This window comes from Aplidium turbinatum, chromosome 9 (genome assembly GCF_918807975.1).
Source record: "Aplidium turbinatum chromosome 9, kaAplTurb1.1, whole genome shotgun sequence".
Taxonomy (NCBI): domain Eukaryota; kingdom Metazoa; phylum Chordata; class Ascidiacea; order Aplousobranchia; family Polyclinidae; genus Aplidium; species Aplidium turbinatum.
In genome coordinates, this window is record NC_137480.1 from 23934281 (window position 1) to 23953400 (window position 19120).

Below are 19120 nucleotides of genomic sequence, written 5' to 3' on the forward strand. Positions count from 1 at the left end.
TCCAAACCAGGATGGTTGAACCAGTGATACGATCACGATATGTCATGGCGGAAAATGTTAAAGTCTAATGTTTAAAATCTATTTACAAGTAACCATAAAGATAAATTGCTTTAAACACTTATTTTAAATTACCTTATTACCAGGAAATTTTCTAACGACAGGCGGAACCTACAGGAGGCTACTGTGCGGTGCTAATGCGTACAATCATTTGGCTTCTTGAACCAACAATTCCAACGTCGTCGTTGGAATGAACTTGAACTTGAACCAACGTCGGCAGCACTGGCCGAGTGGTTAGCGCGTTGGGCTCGCAGTCGAGAGCCTGCATGTTCGACTACAGCCACCCGCACTTGCTGTTGTTTCTCTGGGCAAGAAACTTTACGATAATTGCCTCTACCCACTGATCGATTTCGAGTAATGGGTAGTACCAAATTGAAGTCATAAGTAGAGTAGACAACCGGAAACAGACATTGCCGTCGGCTGCAGCGTGGGTCAGGTGTATGTCGGAAGGCGTACACCGATGCATAGCGCTCAAGTCCGCTTTCCCGCAATGCAGGATAAAGATAAACAAACAAACAAACAAACAATTGTGCAACAACAGTAGCGAGAAATTTGGATACAGATGACAAAGATTGGAAAAAGTAGCACGATAAAAAGACTCTAAGCTTTCTATGTTATGACATAAAGCCATTACTGACATTGAAGACGCAGTGCCATTCCACGTGATAGCCTACAAACTATAATAAGTCATTATACAACGACAAACTACAGCGATGGTCTCGCTCAATGGAGGACCCAGAGAAGAAGATGATTAGACATTGGACACGTTTCCTTGAAAGAAACGGCAAAAATAACAATTTAATAAAACAGACTTTCAAAAAACCTCAACATGTTAATACTTATAACATGAAACTTATAGGTATACAAAACAAAAAATAATGGCACTCTTTCTAAAAGATTTCTTAAGCGGGAAAGTTTCAAGTTGTTTTAGTGGTCTGAAATCTGTTGCTTTTACAAGATGGTGGAATGATTTATTGTTTTTCTTCTGGTAAATCTGAGTTTGCTTTTAGGTCTGATAATGTCCAATACATTTTGGGGCCAATAATTTTCTTGTTGTGTGGCCTCAAGCGGAAAGATTGAGTAGGAGTAAAATGTGGTCATATCGTAAATTTAATTTTTTTCTTGTTCTCAAACGAATTTTTCATCATTTATGATCATCACTTTAATATCATGCTAAAACAATAATTAACTTAGTGTATATTCCTGAACACATCAGTTATCCATTCCCATTTTAAAACTGCACCACTGTCGTTGCTGCGAACACTTCACTTCATTTTATTTAAAAGCGAAGAACTGTAGGGGAGACTGGAGATAAGTGGGACAAAATTTCAAGGGTTCAGAAAAACGCAAATTACGATTTTTGCTTCCCGAGATTTTATTACTAGCGCTTGTATTTTGTGGCATTTGATGCCTTTCATCAATCTTGGATTGCATGAAGTCATAGGTTTAAAGAAAAATTAATGGTTTGAATTTGAAAGCATTGAGTCAAATTAGTATATATGGGACACGTGCAGGAGAACTGGGACACATTGTTAGGAGAAGTGGGACACCTTGGGGTGAAATGGGCAATACAAAGAATGCACAAAAATTTTGCTGTTGAAACTTGTCTTTTAGTTTTATTACAATAATAACAAACTCAAATAACGAAAATGATGTTAACAGTCAGAATCACACTATAGAACTGCAATGTTTCAAACATGTTTGTGAAAAAATATCTTCGATCTTTTAACGAATATCAAGATCTCCAAACTTGACGGCAAATATTATGCTGTCCTTGGTAGCCTACAAAGTGTTGTTCCTTTCGAAGATGACTTTGGAAGAATGGATAAATATATGACTTTGAAAAAATGGAGAGAGATAATATCAAGTGGAGAAACAGGGTGGGAGTCAGGGACTTGCGGATGAACAAATTTGTTGTTGAATTTACTAGTTTTCCTTAAAAACTTAACCATCATCTCTTCATCTTTAATAGATGTTTCCTCAACTTGAGCCACATATAATACAGGATTGGGAGCCTTCTCTATTTTAAGTTCTACAAAAACATATCACTCCATTTGCAAGGCATTTGAATCCACACCTCCTAAATAAATTGGATCTAAAGATTCATCTTCACTTTTTTCAAGTTCGTCATCTTTGCTATCCGCCTTGACCGTCACAACGTTGTCATCATCTGAGCTTTCATCACAAGCGATGTGTTTCTTTTTTTGCAGACGTTTAAGCAACACTGCAGAGTTAGACTTTTTCCTGTGTCTTTTCTCAAGATCAAACTCTACGATGAGAACAAGCACTACTATCGGGGAGAACTGGGACAATACGCCATTTTGTAGTTCTACCATTTGTCTTGCAAAAGAATGACTTCTTTACTACCATCAAGACAAGCTGATACCTGAAGCAACACAGCCCATTCACTAAAACTAATATAGCCTACCTTTATAATTCGAGCACTATTACAAAATAATGCCAAGCCTAAAAAATAACTTTTACCACTCAAAAACTACTTACAGCGACTAAAGTTGAATAGTTGCTACAACAATGGTCTCAACTGCACACAAGTGAAAGGAAACTGATGTTTACGTGAACACGTGATCGTTAGCATGACTGGATGTAAAATGCGGAAAATATTGCAGGTTTTCCAGTTGTAACGCGTCCCAATTATCCCCACGCTCCCCTACATAGTTTTTTGTATAATAAGCTCAACGTACGTTTATTCTTAAATGCTCGTGTTTTTCATTTTTCTTTTTTGTATTTGACCGATCTACTCGAAAGATTTTTGATACAAAGAAAATTAAATGAATGTGTCGCCACAAGCAGCGTGGCCTAATAGGTTAAGGTTAGGACCAGGGATATCTAAAGAAGGGGATGCGAAGGCTTACAGCGATTGCCTTATTCTTATGACACTACCAGGGCGGTAGTTTGTAGTGCGTAAAACATGCAGTTCTTTTCACAATTGCAGAAAGTTTTGTTGTGCAACTGGTACAGTCAGCTACAGATGACAGTTAGTAAATGTTACATAGAGCATATTTAAAGAATACTTGTTTGGAAAGACAGTTGAAAAGTTACAAGTTAGCTGCTTTTTTTTAACAAAGTCTTTGCAGTAGGCCAGATTTAAAGCAAATAAACGGGTAGTTGAATTAACAAGTAACCATGAGCGTGCAGTGAGTATCCAGGCTTGATACTGATAGCGCAATGCAGGTTATCATAACAAGAGTTATTAAACTACTAACAGTGCCGATTGTCAGTTTACGGTAAACAGAGATTATTTACGATAAACAGAAGCCCTTCTATTGTCAGACGTATTAAAAGCCTTCATATCCCCTTCTCTAGATATCCCTGGTTAGGACAAGGGAATAGTCATTTCGATTGCGTGGGTTCGATTCCTACCCTCTACTAATGTTCTTTTTTCTTCTGCAACTGAACTGAGTGCAAGAAGGATCTTAATGACTGTAATCAATTGAGCTTATAAGGAAAATTGTGCTACCTTTCTTAACCAATGCGCCGCATCGCAATGGTGGTAGCTGGTTCGCACAGAAAACTGTCTTATGTTAAAGTGCCTACCATTTATAACCTTAACAAAGGTTGCCACACCATTTTTTTAGCTTAGTTGGAACTTAGAAAGCCTATTTTTGCCTGAAATTCAATGGCACTCCTCATAATTTCTATCACAGTGACAAATTTATTAATCTTCATTGCTTGGACAAAACAGAACACTACGCCTTTCCCCAAAAGTCGTGGTTATAGGCAGAGGTGGGCAGTAACTAGTTACTTTTTGAGTAACTGTAACGGTACCGTAACTTTGTTACTATTTTCCAAAAGTAACGAAACGCGGTAACTAGTTCCTATTTTAGCACTTTTTTCAACAGTTACAAGTTACTTTTGTATTGAAATTTCTGTTTCTAATTACCGTCCATTTCTCTGCACATGTTTGTGTCATGCTTTATGTGTGTTTGCTGCGCGTTGCGCAATAATGCATTCTTCTCGCAGCTGTATCGGAGCAGCCCTGCCCATGCGCGGCGCTCTTGTTTTGTGATCTTATGGAGCAGGATTGCCATATTGGCGAATTTATCGCCAAAATCCAGAAATCTGGCGATTTTTTAAGACGTTTGGCGATTTGACTTTTTTTAGCGCTTTTTGAGAACTGATTTGGCTAAATTAATTGCTTTTGGTGATTGATCAATATGTGACTTTCTATGCAATGTTTAGCAAAAGTGTTTGGCAACACTTGATAGCTCAGTTCATGCTTGTTATATAGCTGCCAGAGGTGTACAGGAGCGTAGTTTTGAAGTATTTAGGACCCGGAGTCTCGGTGTTACCTTCACTGTTCGCAACCTTATTAGGCCTACATCATTGTTTTCTCGATTCAAAATCGGAAGTCGATGTCTAAGTAACTTCAAGTCATAGCAGGGAAAACAAATTATTTCCTTTGTTTCGAGCATTTAAAGGGAATATAGTTTCGGGAGAGAGTTTGCTTTTTTGTACCAAAGACAGGCAAAACACAACAATACCACAGGGTTGAGCATTACAACAATATATTTTACATATTTACAAGTAGTTTAACAGTCAAACGTTTTCGGCTTAACTTAAGCCCTCATCAGGAATCTGAAAATATGTATAAATTGCAATAAATTTAAACTTTTTGAAAGTAACTATAACTAACTGACTATAAGCATCAAGAAACACGCAACGATTATAAGCAATAGTGTGGAAAACAGACAGACGGAAAACAAATCACATTAGGAAAAAGCAACTGCGTAACTAGAAAAGAATTTGCACCACAGGGTGCGTGATACATCTAATAAATGTTGAGAAGGGATGCGCCTCCCGCAAATAATTGTTTGTTTAAATTTGGATTACAGCGTTTATGTTGAGATTTATGAGTAACTGAAAGTAACTAGTTACATTTTTGAAATCGGTAACTGTAACGGTAACTCAGTTACTATTTTGGCCAAGTAACTGTAACTCAGTTACTTTTGAAAGTAACTTTGCCCACCTCTGGTTATAGGCTACGGTTAGAATATCACATGGAAATCATGCTGTGACAACACGCCCCCCGGTTTGCCATCAAAGTAAATTTAGACTGTTAGATGCACAGAGCAATCTTTAAGAACAAGGAATGGTTGGAAATAATGTTTTTAGTAAAAAATGACTTGACATGTGCTGACATTTTAATCGGAAAATGTTGTTCTTGTTCTTATTTTTGAGTTCAAATTGATAATAATCCAACTGCTTTGTGGGTACGCCTCAATCGTCTTCGTACGGGCGTCGAACTTTTCCGCTCAACCATGCACCAATGGCCGCTTCTTGTGAATGTGGTGCTGAAGAATAGACTACAAACCACATCATCAATAACTGTGCCATCTTCAAGCTACCTAACCGAGTGGAAGGTCTACGCGTCTTAGATGATGAAACCAAAGACTGGCTGCTCTCGTTGCCTTCCAGTGTAGTCCGGGAACATCGTGAATCTGGGGTGGTAAAAGGATAGACCTGGGGGTGGTAAAAGGATAGACCCTCGGCTCCAGAGGCTCACACGATGACGAACTTTTCCAGGTATTAGTATCTACTACAGCATTATATAACCTGATTTTCTGAATGCCATAACTACATGATCTTACTCAGCAGCCAACATTCAAATGAATCGATTTTTATAAAACAAAACATTCATTAAAAACATGATCATAGATTTACAAATACGCGCGTAAATAAGGTTGTGTAGCAACAAGTGAGTGGGATATAAACCGAAATTTGATGTGACATTGTAAAACGTTGGCAGCAAACAATTTTGAGGTTGTCCACGGTAACCATTGTGACCTCACAACAGCGTACAGATGAATTATTATTGCTACATTTCACTAAAACTACACAGCGTTTATTGCCACTTAACCATGACAGCATCACTTGAGCCAGTAGAGGCAAACGCACCAACTATGACACGGAATGCAGTCACAATGATGGTTTTGAGTTGTCAATGATATTGCAGATTCAATCGCATGTTGATATTTAAACAGGGTGATGATTTTACGATTGGTTGAATTAATGTTTTTATAACATACGTAATTGAATGACACGTTCTCTTCGAGCCAATACAGGGCGATATAAAGACAAATTTTAAATAAAAGTTTTTAACAAAACCATACATTAACGCAGACCATCGAACACAAACGGCCAAATGAGAACATTAGAATGATCGTGAAATTAAAACAATGAGGTTTTCAAGACATTGTCATATACATGCCCGACAGTAAAATCCGACATTTTTACATTGATTCAACGTCTGAAGACGTTGAATCAATGTAAAAATGGCGGATTTTGTTGTCTAGGTTAGTTGGTTTCACGCTCAAGGCAGTTATTTGATCAGGATTTGCCAACAGCAAAGACAAAACGTACCACAAGTGTTGATTATAATACTGAAATTAACATTCGCACCGTACAGGAAAAAACATCAAAAGCACCGTTCAAAATATTTCATTATCACGTCATTATGATTCATAACACAAGCAGCTTGTATACGTCACAACCCATCGAGCTTTCCCTCGGTCAGTTGCAGTAGCACCAGTCAGCAACCTCTCGCAACCACTGCGCATTCGCGTGTGGCGGTTGGCATTCGGTTGTGAGCAAACAAGATTTCCGTTGTGTCTTAGGAACGTCTGTCCACAAATGCCAGGGTGGAAACAAAACTGAAATGATGTTTTTAGTGTTTGTCGCAAGATACAAGGAAAAGCTGGACTCTTTCTTCCATGGTCCTGTAAGCAACAAATCACTATTCGGGGTGAAATAACTGCACTTCATTCACCTTCAAAACTTTTCGTGAGGCTGTGAAAACTGTACGGGCCTCTGATACAATACTGCCGTCCATGATCGGTAGAATGGACACAAACCACATTTCAAATAAAAGTTGTCAAGCACCAATAAGCGTTGCAAGCACTTCCAATGACGGGCGGTAGTCTTTCGACAAACATTCTAACTACAACAGATCATGATGAAATTGCGACGTCACAATAGAGCACAAACATATTTACTTGGTGTTTATGAAAATGATACTTGTCGATCAACAAAAATGTAAGAAAATAATAATCGTTATAAGCAGAGGTTTCAGAGAAGCTGCAGTAATTTCTGTGGTAGCAAGATACAAAAAGTAAAATAAAAATTCACAAAAAAACAAAAATTCATTTCTTCTTGGGAGACAACCAAAGGCCAACTTTAGTCGCTTTACCAAACTTGGACCGCTTCGATTTGCTTTTCTTCTCATCTTCCCCTGAGGATGCCTTGCCGTCTCCAATTGCTTCCGGATCATCAGGAGATTTATTGTGGACATCAGGAGAAAATGCTCCAGAAGGATCATTCCCAGAGCTCTCTTCGTTGGTGATTACTGATGTTCCGTTTTCTTTAGCGTGGCTTGGAGAAGTCGAACTGGTTGTGGACGTGGGGCTTGACACACTGGTGGGTATAGGTGGGGCACGTTTCCGTTTCGGGGACGCTTGGGGCTTTGATTTCACTGACTGGGACCGATTGGTCCAATTTGGTTGAGGGGGAGACGGGTTGTTAAGGTTTTCCAAAGGAGCCGTAACCGGGATTCCAACTTCACTTCCTGTTGGTGAGACTTCAACCTCTTTAGAGGATAGGGTTGGGTTAGGGGTGACCGCACGACGAAGACGCGACACATTCGGGGAGCTGGGATCCTCAGGAAGAACCTGCCCAGAGGAGTTGGATCTTTGGCGTTGTTTCCGCAAGGAACTTTGTGATTTTCGCGAAGACCGTTTTGCCGGAGGTTGAATCATGCCAAAAGGAAGAGATTTAACCGGAGACTTCGGGGGCTGAGATTGCGTGGGTGCACGATTTTCTGGGGGACTTTGCATGGGTCGGCCGTTCTTTCCCGCCTGGTCACTACCGGACACAGCACTGGAGGATAAAGATTGGTTGCTGTCTTGCTTTTGTTCTGCGAAGAAAAACAATGAAACGGGTAAACTACAGAACCTTGTTGACGTCATAAACGCACACGTCACAGTTGAAGCATTTCGTCGCCATCATAACGAAATGAAGCACCGCTCCTTGATTGACACTCTCCATATAAAAGTGACATGCCATCACAAAGCTCATCCTTGCTTCAAAACAACGTGATGAACAAGTGATAAATTTACGCCGCCCGTGCGAAACCAAAACTAAATTGAAATCAAATTTGAAAATTGTCTTGGAAACAGCAGTTATAAATACAATTTAAGGAATCTACACCCTTTCAAGCTAATTAGTTTGTAATTTTGCAGATGCTAGTGCTACCTCCACTACAAAGCCATTTGCGCAACGAAAAACCACCGAAAGGGAGGCACCAGTGTAACCTGCAAGAGATATAAATCCACTTCTGTTGTGACGTCATAATGTCAAGTGCTCATTTTCATGCCCGGCTGCTAGTGGGCTTAGCATGGCGGGTTGCTGTTAGACGACTATTGGGGCTACACAGACCTAAGGGAAACGTAAGTTTGTGGGGCTATCTTAAAGATCAAAAGAATAATTTGGGAAAAATCTGTATGGTTCACATAGGAAGTCTGGGGACATTTCTTGCATTATCTCGGTCACTTTTAAAGCAGATTCGTGGTAAGTTCGTTGCCGGCTTTATAGCGTTCGGTTGTCAATTACTCTTGACAACGGGACACAATATCTTAAAGATTCTATGAGATGCTGTGCATCATTCGAGAACGCAAAATCTAAACGCTGATTGATTGAAAGCTACCCTCCAGAGTCCATGCAACATTATACGTGGCTAAGATAATAAAGACTGAATCAGTGAACCAGTGCACGGACAAGTGTATGCAATCAGATCAACTACATCACGACGTGCCAACATCAGTATGCAAAGTGTGCCACTAGTGTTACTTATCAATCAGAGAAGATTTAACATGGTCATTGGTTATAGATTTAACAAAGAAAAACGTAAGGGGTAAGAAAAAATAATATAGTTATCAAAAACGAAATAAAAATACCACTTTCTAAAATGCTAGTTTCTCTTTTTATTCTCATATTTTCGTAATCCATATTAGTTTTTTTTTTCTTGCCCCTGATGCTTTTCTTTGTTAAATCTATGGCCAATTGGCCATGTTAAAGTTTTTTCAGAAAATCATACCAACATAATATTTATACCTCGCAGCAAGAAATAAATCAAAAACATGATTTATCTACGCGGCCTATTCACAAATCACTGTTTGATTACGACCGGTCCAAGTTAAATAACAGCGAGCATATTCATGCATAAACAGTAAACACTATGGATATGACGAAGTTCGCTGTAACTTTCAGCCTAAGGATGTCATTGCCGAAGCTAGGTTACTCTACAACTACAGGCAAGCACTAACGTGAAGAAGCATGCAGAGAAGATCATGCAAACATCCACATGAACACAAGTTGTGGTGAAGCTGCTTGATGAGTTTCCGTGTTGGCCATAAACTGACACGCGGTCGAATTAAGAGAAACGTTGGTGAAGAATATCACTGTTCAATTAACAATTCAGCAAGAAAAGTTGCCATTGCTACATTTTTTGCAACGTTGCTACGCGTTGATATGATGTAAAAATGGCAAATTTTCTTAAACAAGACAAATTGTTGTCAAAATAATTGAATTCCACAAATTTTCCAAATGAGAAAACTCAAGCAGGCTACTCTGTTTGTTACGTCATCTACTATGACGCAACACAAGGTTGAAGGTTAGTAACACCAGTGAAGCATACTGTGGTAATTACCATGGCAACGAGGGATTTGATGACATAACCAGATTATTCATGCTTCGGCTTCGCCCTCCATTATGTTGCTCTGTTGCAATAACCAATCAAAATCATTGCGGCGATTCCAACAACCAATCAAAATCGTTGATTTAAAAGCTAATTATAATGAGTACTTTGCACACAAATGTGAAAAATCTCGTTCACGCTTCATCAATTCATCATCATCATCAGTTAAATGGCGGAATATAATACAAAATAGTTAAATCAAAAAGACAGTGCCTATGTATTTGTAAGCTCGATTAGAGTGGTTTTATTTCAAATTTTACTTTTGCAATTTTTTTCGTCAAACTGTGAGTTAATAAGACAACAGTGCAAGATGAACTAAACAGCCAACCAAGTAATGGAGCAAGGTATTGGATTCAGAGGAGGGCACTGAAAAGATTTTTGGATGTTTGATCACCCAGTGCTTGCAACGAGTAATCTAATAAGATCATGAGGTCGTTTCGTACAAGTTTTACTTTGCAAAATTGTTCGTGGCCACTTGGTGTCTACGAGCACAGCAGCTGGCAAGGCATCTCTGCATGCACTGCCGGAAGTGCCACCATTAGGCTGACAGTTAATCCATACATTCCCCGTAGTGTTGTACAACGTATACAGTTGATGAATTACACACAGTTCATACGCTGATATGGTTAAAAGCATACACTTGTTCAGTTGTTATTAACATGGATGCATAAATACAGATGTCTGTCAATGTCGGATGCAATTTGAAACATAATTACTGGAGTACATTAGTGTTCTAAAAAAATGCAGAGCCAAACGCATCCGCACATATCGATACATAACGCTGTAGATAAATATAACAAGCAAATAATTTCATGGAGCCGACTAAATTTCATCCAATATAGTCAGACATCCATTCGTTGCATACAAATCCGTTATTTACGAAGTTCATGGTAATTAGGAAGTGGTCATGCACGTAAATCGCATCATTGAAGAACGTAGCAAACCGGGTCTGGTGCAGGCAAGAACATGCCGCCGAGTCATTCGTTTAGTAGATTTATCTCATCACAAAATGCATATACAGTAATAGACGACGACACAGAAAGGTAAAAATGACGTTCTGGTCATTGTTGCGCAAGCGTATGACGTGGCAATGCGTGAGTGGTCGCCTCAAAGTGTGATATAAATTTCCTCGCTCGATCAAGATGTTTGGAGCACGTTAAACATCGAAATAATTATATAGAAGTCCGGCTCACAAACACGCAACGCTGTAAAAACTCCCTTCTTGTACAAGCTGGAGCTGTGTGACGTAACAATGACCAAGTTATGCGATCACAAACGTCACTCACCAATCTCTGGAACATTCCCGTCCCCTCGTTTGAGCAGCAACCTCACAGCAGCCCCTCCTTGTTTGATTAGGTTGATCGCCTGGCCATGGGGGATGTCCACAGTGCTGCTTCCATTGATTTCAATGAGAATGTCGCCAACCTGATGACGTATCAGGTTTGACAAACTGAGCAAATCGACAAATACAACAACCAGAACTAGGGAATTTGAATTTCTCGTTAAAAGAGACACAAAATATCAACGACTTTAATTTCTTGGGCCAACATCTGCAAATTTTATTTTCCTCTTCCTTTAGCAGAATCAGTATTTAGGAACACGCAATCAAGAATAAATACAGAAAATCAGTCATCATAGTGGGCCCAACTCCGCCCATCCTCACCTTAACCTCCCCCGATTCGGCCGCCGGCCCATCAGGGGCCACTCGCAGAACATAAAGGGGCATGTTGTATTCTCTTCCGCCTCTTATCCCAAAACCGAATCCTTTCTTGGAACGTAGCAGTTCTACCACTTTGTATTCCCTGGAACGATCAGAGGGTTAAACTTTGAAAACCAATAAAATTGAAATTTGCAATGCACTGGATACTATTTCACCAGTACTGCACCACCTTTTGAATATTTCACCAGCATTTCCGTAAAGCACTTCCGTTTCCGTAAAGTACAGCTCAATAAAAACTGACGTCATAGTCCAAAGGAACTCTGTGGAAGCACTGCATTGCCCTATGATTATGTGAAAGTCTTGTTGTACATGCGCAGAGAAGTAGCAACCGAATGCTACTTGAGGGAAACGAAATACTTCGTTCCGAAGTAGTTTCATTTCGAACATCTCTTTGTGTGCTGTAAGATTAACGCCTGTTTCGTTACAAGTTCCTGGCGAATACGAGCATCTAGTAAAGCACGATGCGTCTGACAAACGTAATAAGATGTATTCTTTAAATATGTAATTGTAACCGTGTGTCATGAAAGCAACTCTACAAATGCCATGTTACCCTTTATTCTGCGCAGGGCTGCCATCCGTTTCCACATCACCAACTGGCAACACCCTGAGAGTGATGGAAAATCCAGAATCTTTGATCAGGTTCACGATCTGTCCATGGTGGAGGTGGGTGAGGTCCACGTTGTTGATGGCTAGGACTCGGTCGTCTACGTGTAGATGGCCACACCTAGCGGCAGGGGAGCCCTGGATGATCCTTCCTATCTTGTGGGGGGCTTGTACACCAACTCCTGAGGATATAAGAACCTACTTTATTTATGAAACAAGCAGAAATACACCGTCGCCAGTTCCACAGCGGCATACAATTTCACCGATACTTTCGTGTTGTAAAAATACCTAGCGGTGACAGTCAAAAGTAACAAGGAATTCATAAAACGACAAAACGGAGTTTGATTGCACAATGCACAATCTCTCGAGTTTCATATGTGAAACACATGATATTTTATAGTGTTCATATACATCATATGTCTCATATGAAATTTTATGCTATCGTTTAGGTTTCAAATACGATAATAACGAATGAGCTGTCTCTTTACCACGTTGCTTCAATAGCCTGGCTTCTTTCAAGGATAATGAAGTGAGATGAGGTGAAAAAGAATTCAAGTGTTTCAAGATTTTACAGAAGCGGTATTTCGCAGCCTACATACCTGGAGTCTTCACAGAAGATATTATGACAAAACCGAACCCTTCGTGTTGCCGTCGGTGGACCACTATATCAAAGGACTGTCTGTTAGGGGGTAGAGGCCCCCCTGGACCTCTACTGACTGGCCTGGACACTGGCACTACAGGTGGTGGCCTGGCCAATGCAGGTCGGGGTGCCCGATTTGAGATTTCTGGATGAAATTTTAAAACTAGTTAAACCAGTAAATTAACCAAAAACGTTAAATCCATAAAGATTAAATTTAGTTTGTCAGTCAAGGAAAACGATCAACTCTGCCGTTGACATGTTTTCGAAATAACCTCATCAGATTTGAAATATTTAACAAGTAGGCTATCTCATTACAGAAAATAGAAATTTAAACCCATCAGCTTATCTTTATTTTCGTGCTTTCACTAAGGTTATACTCTTTTCAGTTCAGTTTGTTTTTAACACACACAGCGAAAACAAAACACGGCATTTTTTACTGTTAAATTTGAAGTGTTGCAAGCATCCATGTCACTGCGCGAATGGCCTGACACTATAGGGAACAGTGATCTTCATGAACATTACATGCTCAATGCATCTCTGGCAGTCAAAGGGTTTTAAAGTGAAATTAAATTTAAAAAAAATAAAAAAAAGACAAAAATTTAAAAAAATCTGGCAACTCTCCAAAATCTGGCAACACTGAAGCCGGAGTGTTCAGCGGGTTGATCACAAACCAAACAGAACATGGAGGAGACGAACTCACGATGTTGGGGGACTTTCCTTCTAATCCCGAGCTGTACCACCGCGTTCCTAGCTGCGTTGCCCATCAATAGAATCACCTGGAAAAGTGGCAACAACATTTGAAAGTTGAAGACAAAACAGTCTTCTGCAAACATGGGGAAGGGGTGAAAACAACATGAGATTGCCACTTTAATCACAAAGAAGAATATAACTTGTCAACGCACCAGAAGAATCCACCCAAGATACAGCAGTGAGAAGGATGTTATTTTGACAGGTTTGCATAGCTAATTGTAAGGGTGTAACGCGTTTAAGCTTCCACGACAAAGACGGAATAACATATGAATCATATCATACGACATAAACATTGTCAACATGGAGTAAGAAAATAATAGAACCTCGGCCTCAAAGACTAAGACAATACGACAGCTCAGTTCGTTTTTAAACGATGTGTAATATATAAGTAAATGAAATCACTATCATCAAAGCAACTTAACAGCCCGTTTCACCTTTTGTGGGATCATCAGAAAGTGCTTATTCAACCTTCTGATGACTCCACAAAGGGTGAAACAGGCTGGACTACTAATACCATTCATCGCATCAATGTATAACGTAAATGTATTAAACTACAAGTTTACTGGAGCATGACCAAGTTCCTTTTGTGTGCACCAACCTGATTGTGGCCGATTCTAGTCACTTTTTGCCCGTCCACAGTCAGCAACTCATCCCCGTACCGCAAGCTACCTTCCTTGTCCGCAGCCCCGCACGTCACGATCGCTCCAATTGTGACCTGCATGGGCACGGAAGGGTCATAATGAGGTCGAGCGAGTATACGCGTGCCAGACAATGTTTTAAAATACCAAGAACTGGTAAAAGAAAGGTAAGCAGCGACACATCAAACAAAGCAATCATGATTTCGCTGAAAGCTAAATACTAGCAAAACAGAAACAACCTCTAAGGCCAAACCAGGATGCTCTCACTTGAACTTGGTAGTTTTGAACAAGCAGGCGGCACAGTCATCAACGCCTCACACCACTAGGATGAGGTCGGCTTGGTAGATAGAGCAATTTAAGTCGCAGTCTCTTTGTTACCAATAGTAGGGCACAGTAACAACTTGGTTAATAATATTGGGTAATATTTTCAGTTTCAATATAAGACAAAGCAGACAACTCACAAAAATTATTTGTAAGCAAATATAATGCGTGACATGTTATCACATCGATCGTATAATTGTCGCCCAAGCAAGTTTTGTAGACTCACTGGTTCGTTCGGGGAGTTCCCGCCGAGTATCCGAAAACCAAAACCCGATTCCTCCCTTCTCAGTACAACTGTGTGTTCGACGTAGCCTTCGTTCAATGGCTGGGACAGATACGGGTCGTGGTAGAGACTTCTGGAAAGGAAAAAATGTTTTGCATTAACTGGTGTCTTCTTACGTTCTGTACGTATCAGCTGTGCTAAATGCATACGATATCAAAAAAGATGTTACAATGCAAGTTACATCGGGGCCAAGTCAGCTGCCCAAAAGCTTCCAAGGCAAGTTCTTAATATAGACCAGATTCAATGACATTTCAATGACGCTTTTCTTACGCGCGACCGAGTGAGGTATCGAACCTCCACCCAATGATCAGCTATCTGATTACCAACAACAATACGCCGAGTAGGAGGTAAACGATGGTGGGACATCTTACTAGTTTGCCTCATGGTCTTTGTACACTGGCCATTACAACGTGCAGCTTAAGATCTGACTGAAGGCAGGTCTGTAAGTAGCCAAAATCGCTAGTATAAGTTGATATTTTGAGTGTTAGTTAAAAATATAGCCTTTGTGTATATTTTCTGTAATTTTGAGCTACTCCTGTGCTATTGTTACCATTTAAATAACGAACTGGATTTTGGCACTTGTGCTGAAAATCTAAAAACATCTGGCAACACTGGTATTTAGAAAAGATTCATATTTTTTTAACGTAAAATTAGAAGTTTTACAGTGATTTGAGATACAGTGATCCCACTTTGGTAATTTAGATTCTCAACAAATCATTACAAAGGATACCGTATAAAATTAATTTAGCTTAGAGTTGAAAATCGAAATTACATCGGCCTTCAGTCAGACCTCGCCAGCACGTTATCAAGGCCTGTGTTTTTTTTTTGGTTTTGGTTTGCCTTATATCCATAATCCACATCCTCACTTACTGTTGACCAGGATGGGACTGGTAGGCTGAAGATATCGGTGGGTTGAAGTGACTAGGACGGTCCGGTGCTGAACAAAAAGCAAAATAATTAACCGACGAATAAACTTTTCTCCATTATTGCATGCGATTCTGGTAACAAACTGGGTAGTTGAAGATGTGAAAGCTTTAAAACATTGCTCGGTAATCGGTGCGCCGTGGCACATTGATACTACAGTTGAATTACCAAATGAAGTCTTCCGCTACGCAAGCGGAAAGACAAAGATCATAGGCCAAAAAACTCACATTTTTATTAGAGATTTCCTAAAACCTACAATGCAGTTGAACCACAAAGTATACTTCTCATATCGGCGTACCTCGGAACTCCCGCCGGTCCCCAAAACAGAATAGAAATAATAAAAATATTCAATAAATTACACGATGGCGACATCCACGTAACACGTATTGAAATGCAGCGAGGTTTTGTTCAATTGAAGATACACACAAGTGGTCTCCACTGACGGCGTTGAAATAACAAGATTCGACAAACGGTTGAAATGACTTCACTTCAGTTAAAATTATTTAAATATCTCACCGTTGTGTTTCATGCGGTACTCATTGAGCAACGCTGTGACGGGATGATTACCGTTAGATGGAGCTAAAGTGCTTCCAGGAGGAGCAGACACAACCGAACCATTCTCACTCCCCAACCCCGGCTCGGTTTGTGAGCGCTGAAAGTAAAACAATTCAAATCTATCTCTTCACAGCACATAAAAATTGAAAGTAACTACAAATAGAAACATAAAAATTATCTTTGTATTATTATCTTATGCCCGCACCTTGCACAACGTTATTAAAACGTCACGATCTTCCTGGATGTGCGCGAGGACGAACCATGGCGTGTACACAGGTGCAAGTTACAGTCTTCAAACTGTTATTTGATTCTCACACAACGGTTGTCGTGAGTACGCTGGCTACAGATGCTAACACGTGGCTTTATAAAGTAACTGACGTCACGACGTAACAAAGATAACCCTAGTCACTGGAATCCATGGAGAAACCAAAGAAAAGTTGCAGATTTTAGCAATTTGAGACATTCCGAAACTCAATTTACTTTTCCAAAGAGCGCATCTTACTAACCACTAACGGCGCCTTGACGCCCAAGAGCACATACATCGACCAATCAGTCATGCACATGTTAGTTACACCGTTCTGAAACCACATAGAGCACAGAAACACAAGTGTAGGGAATCGGCAACAAAAAGCCCAAAAGTCATCTGACAGTTTTAAAATCGGTAATTTCTAGAAATTGTAAATGAAGTCTCGCAACAACACACACAGTACCAGCGACAGATTCAAAAATCGACATAATACATTTTTGTTAATCACAATAACATACAAATATCACATCGATCACCACAACTCAATATTGCACCATCTATCGTCATAACAATTGTAGCGATAAAACACGATTTTTAAGAAGTATTTCTCATACACAGAATTAGTTATTTTGCAGAGAACAAAAGTACGACACTGAAAAATTGGAATGCTCATAATAATTACTTCTTGGGCATAGCTCATCTCATGTGCAAACGCATGGTCGATAATCCAACATGAGCACTAACAAAAATACAGTTCTGGATGAAGTTAGTTGCAGTATTCACTATTGAAACATACTGAGAAGTCCAAAATGCCACATTTACGACATAATACTTTTGAAGAAAACTTCTCCAGCAATCTAAAGCTAAACAGAATAAATATCTTTAACTTGGTCTGAAATGAAAACTAAAATTTACTTCACCAATTTCAAATTATCACGAACTGAAGACCTTCATCTGAACAATTATCATCATTTAAACAATCAAAAGGTCAATTTTTCAATGATCCCTAACTTCATAAATCAGACTAAAAAGCAAGCGCATGAACTTGGTCTGAGAAAACTTTACCTGTAGCTATCTACTACAAACCACGAGAGAAATTAAGAAAGTGGAAGGTTCGGCAGCGGAGGAATGTCCTTCATGGCAGTCGACGTCAGCGTATGTTAAAGTTAATCACGCCAGCAAAATCTGCGCTGCTTGGTTAAGATTAGATAATATCTGAGACCGCAACAAATCCGAAATCTAACTGTTTGGCAGCAAAAAACAGGAAGAAAATATGACAGACCTAATAGCTCTAGCAGTAGCATGCTACATTTTATTCAAGCACAAGTTACAAGAAGCCACACTGACAGCATCCTCACCAATTCCTCCTTAAGTATGGCCATGAAAAGTAAGTGACGTTTTCTACAGCTCAGCGCATATCAGAACACGTTACTGTGTGTTACACGGCATAAGACAAGTGCACGTACAGAACTAATTCGTCATCGACATTACAGGCCATCATGTAAACGTGAAACTTTAGGGAACAATAAAGCAAACAAATAGCATAAAATAGTTTCAATAAACTCTAATTTCCTTGTTAAAATATACGACAACATCAATTTAAACTGGGTTCTTACACGGACTATTCTTGCTGGTGGTTCTGCAGCCATACAGGGGTCACATGATCCGAATCATTTCTAACATGGACAAGCTCAGATGCATTCTAATGACATGTCCTGTTCCTAACGTTATCAAATAGACGACCCCGAGACATATTTGTTGCAAAAACGTACGTTAAGTTAATGTAAATAATTTGCAATAACCTATTTTCATATTTTGAAATAAATCTAAATTAAAAACTGAGTACAAATCAAGAAAATGTGAAACCTGCTAAGATTATATTTGATTATTTTTGCTTTTTAAATTTGCACTAAGGCAGCCCCTTACCTTCATCCTGGCCATTCTGTGGTGCTGGGGCGCGTGCGGAGGGTAGCCAAACTGTTGGGCCGCCGTTGATGTCGGGCCGTTTAGGTAATTTGGTCGAGCCCCCAGAGACACACTAGGGTCGTGCATGAGCAGAGGGCCCCTTTGGATTACAAATATGGCGGACTGGTTGTGAGGGCAATCCTTGAGGATTTGCACCACATTGTTATGAGGCATGTTCTGCACTATAGTGCCGTTGATTTCAAGCAAGGTGTCGCCTTCCTGTACAAAAACAAACAAAAATCACTACTAATACATCAACTGCATATTGTTTAAAACACATAAATCTACCTTGCCACTGATAGACAATGGACATACCTAAATAACCCTGTCATCGTATGCGCTGCCTTTATATTTAAAGTATAAATTTGGTTACACTTTTGTGTTCTATATCAACATCTTCATTGAGAAGCTACTAAATGTCCATCCTATCAGCAATATGGCGCTAAACACTACAAGTAAAATATCACGGACACCGTGTTACCAAGACAAGTGACTACATTCTTCCAGCATATTAGGTTTCCGACATTTAAACACTACAGAGATTATTCAAGTGCTATTTGTGGTTTTATTTGCAACTAATAGAACTTTGTGTTTCTCGGCAGTCGATTGTAGCAAGAACTCATCGATAGACACGTGTTTCGCCCATGA

General features: G+C 39.6%; 1 protein-coding gene across 1 annotated transcript in view; it reads right to left on the bottom strand.

Moving 5' to 3' along the window:
• Positions 1 to 5685: 5685 nt before the first annotated feature.
• LOC145777188 (membrane-associated guanylate kinase, WW and PDZ domain-containing protein 3-like) overlaps positions 5686 to 19120 on the bottom strand; it is a 29908-nt gene continuing 16473 nt past the window's right edge. The window contains exons 16-26 of the mRNA XM_082588509.1: positions 18434 to 18691; positions 16222 to 16357; positions 15652 to 15718; positions 14725 to 14854; positions 14138 to 14254; positions 13490 to 13565; positions 12749 to 12934; positions 12097 to 12331; positions 11490 to 11628; positions 11113 to 11251; positions 5686 to 7987 (exon numbers count right to left, since the gene is read on the bottom strand). Coding sequence (XP_082444635.1) covers positions 7218 to 7987; positions 11113 to 11251; positions 11490 to 11628; positions 12097 to 12331; positions 12749 to 12934; positions 13490 to 13565; positions 14138 to 14254; positions 14725 to 14854; positions 15652 to 15718; positions 16222 to 16357; positions 18434 to 18691 — 2253 coding nt within the window. The 3' untranslated portion in view covers positions 5686 to 7217. The remainder of the gene's footprint in view (positions 7988 to 11112; positions 11252 to 11489; positions 11629 to 12096; positions 12332 to 12748; positions 12935 to 13489; positions 13566 to 14137; positions 14255 to 14724; positions 14855 to 15651; positions 15719 to 16221; positions 16358 to 18433; positions 18692 to 19120) is intronic.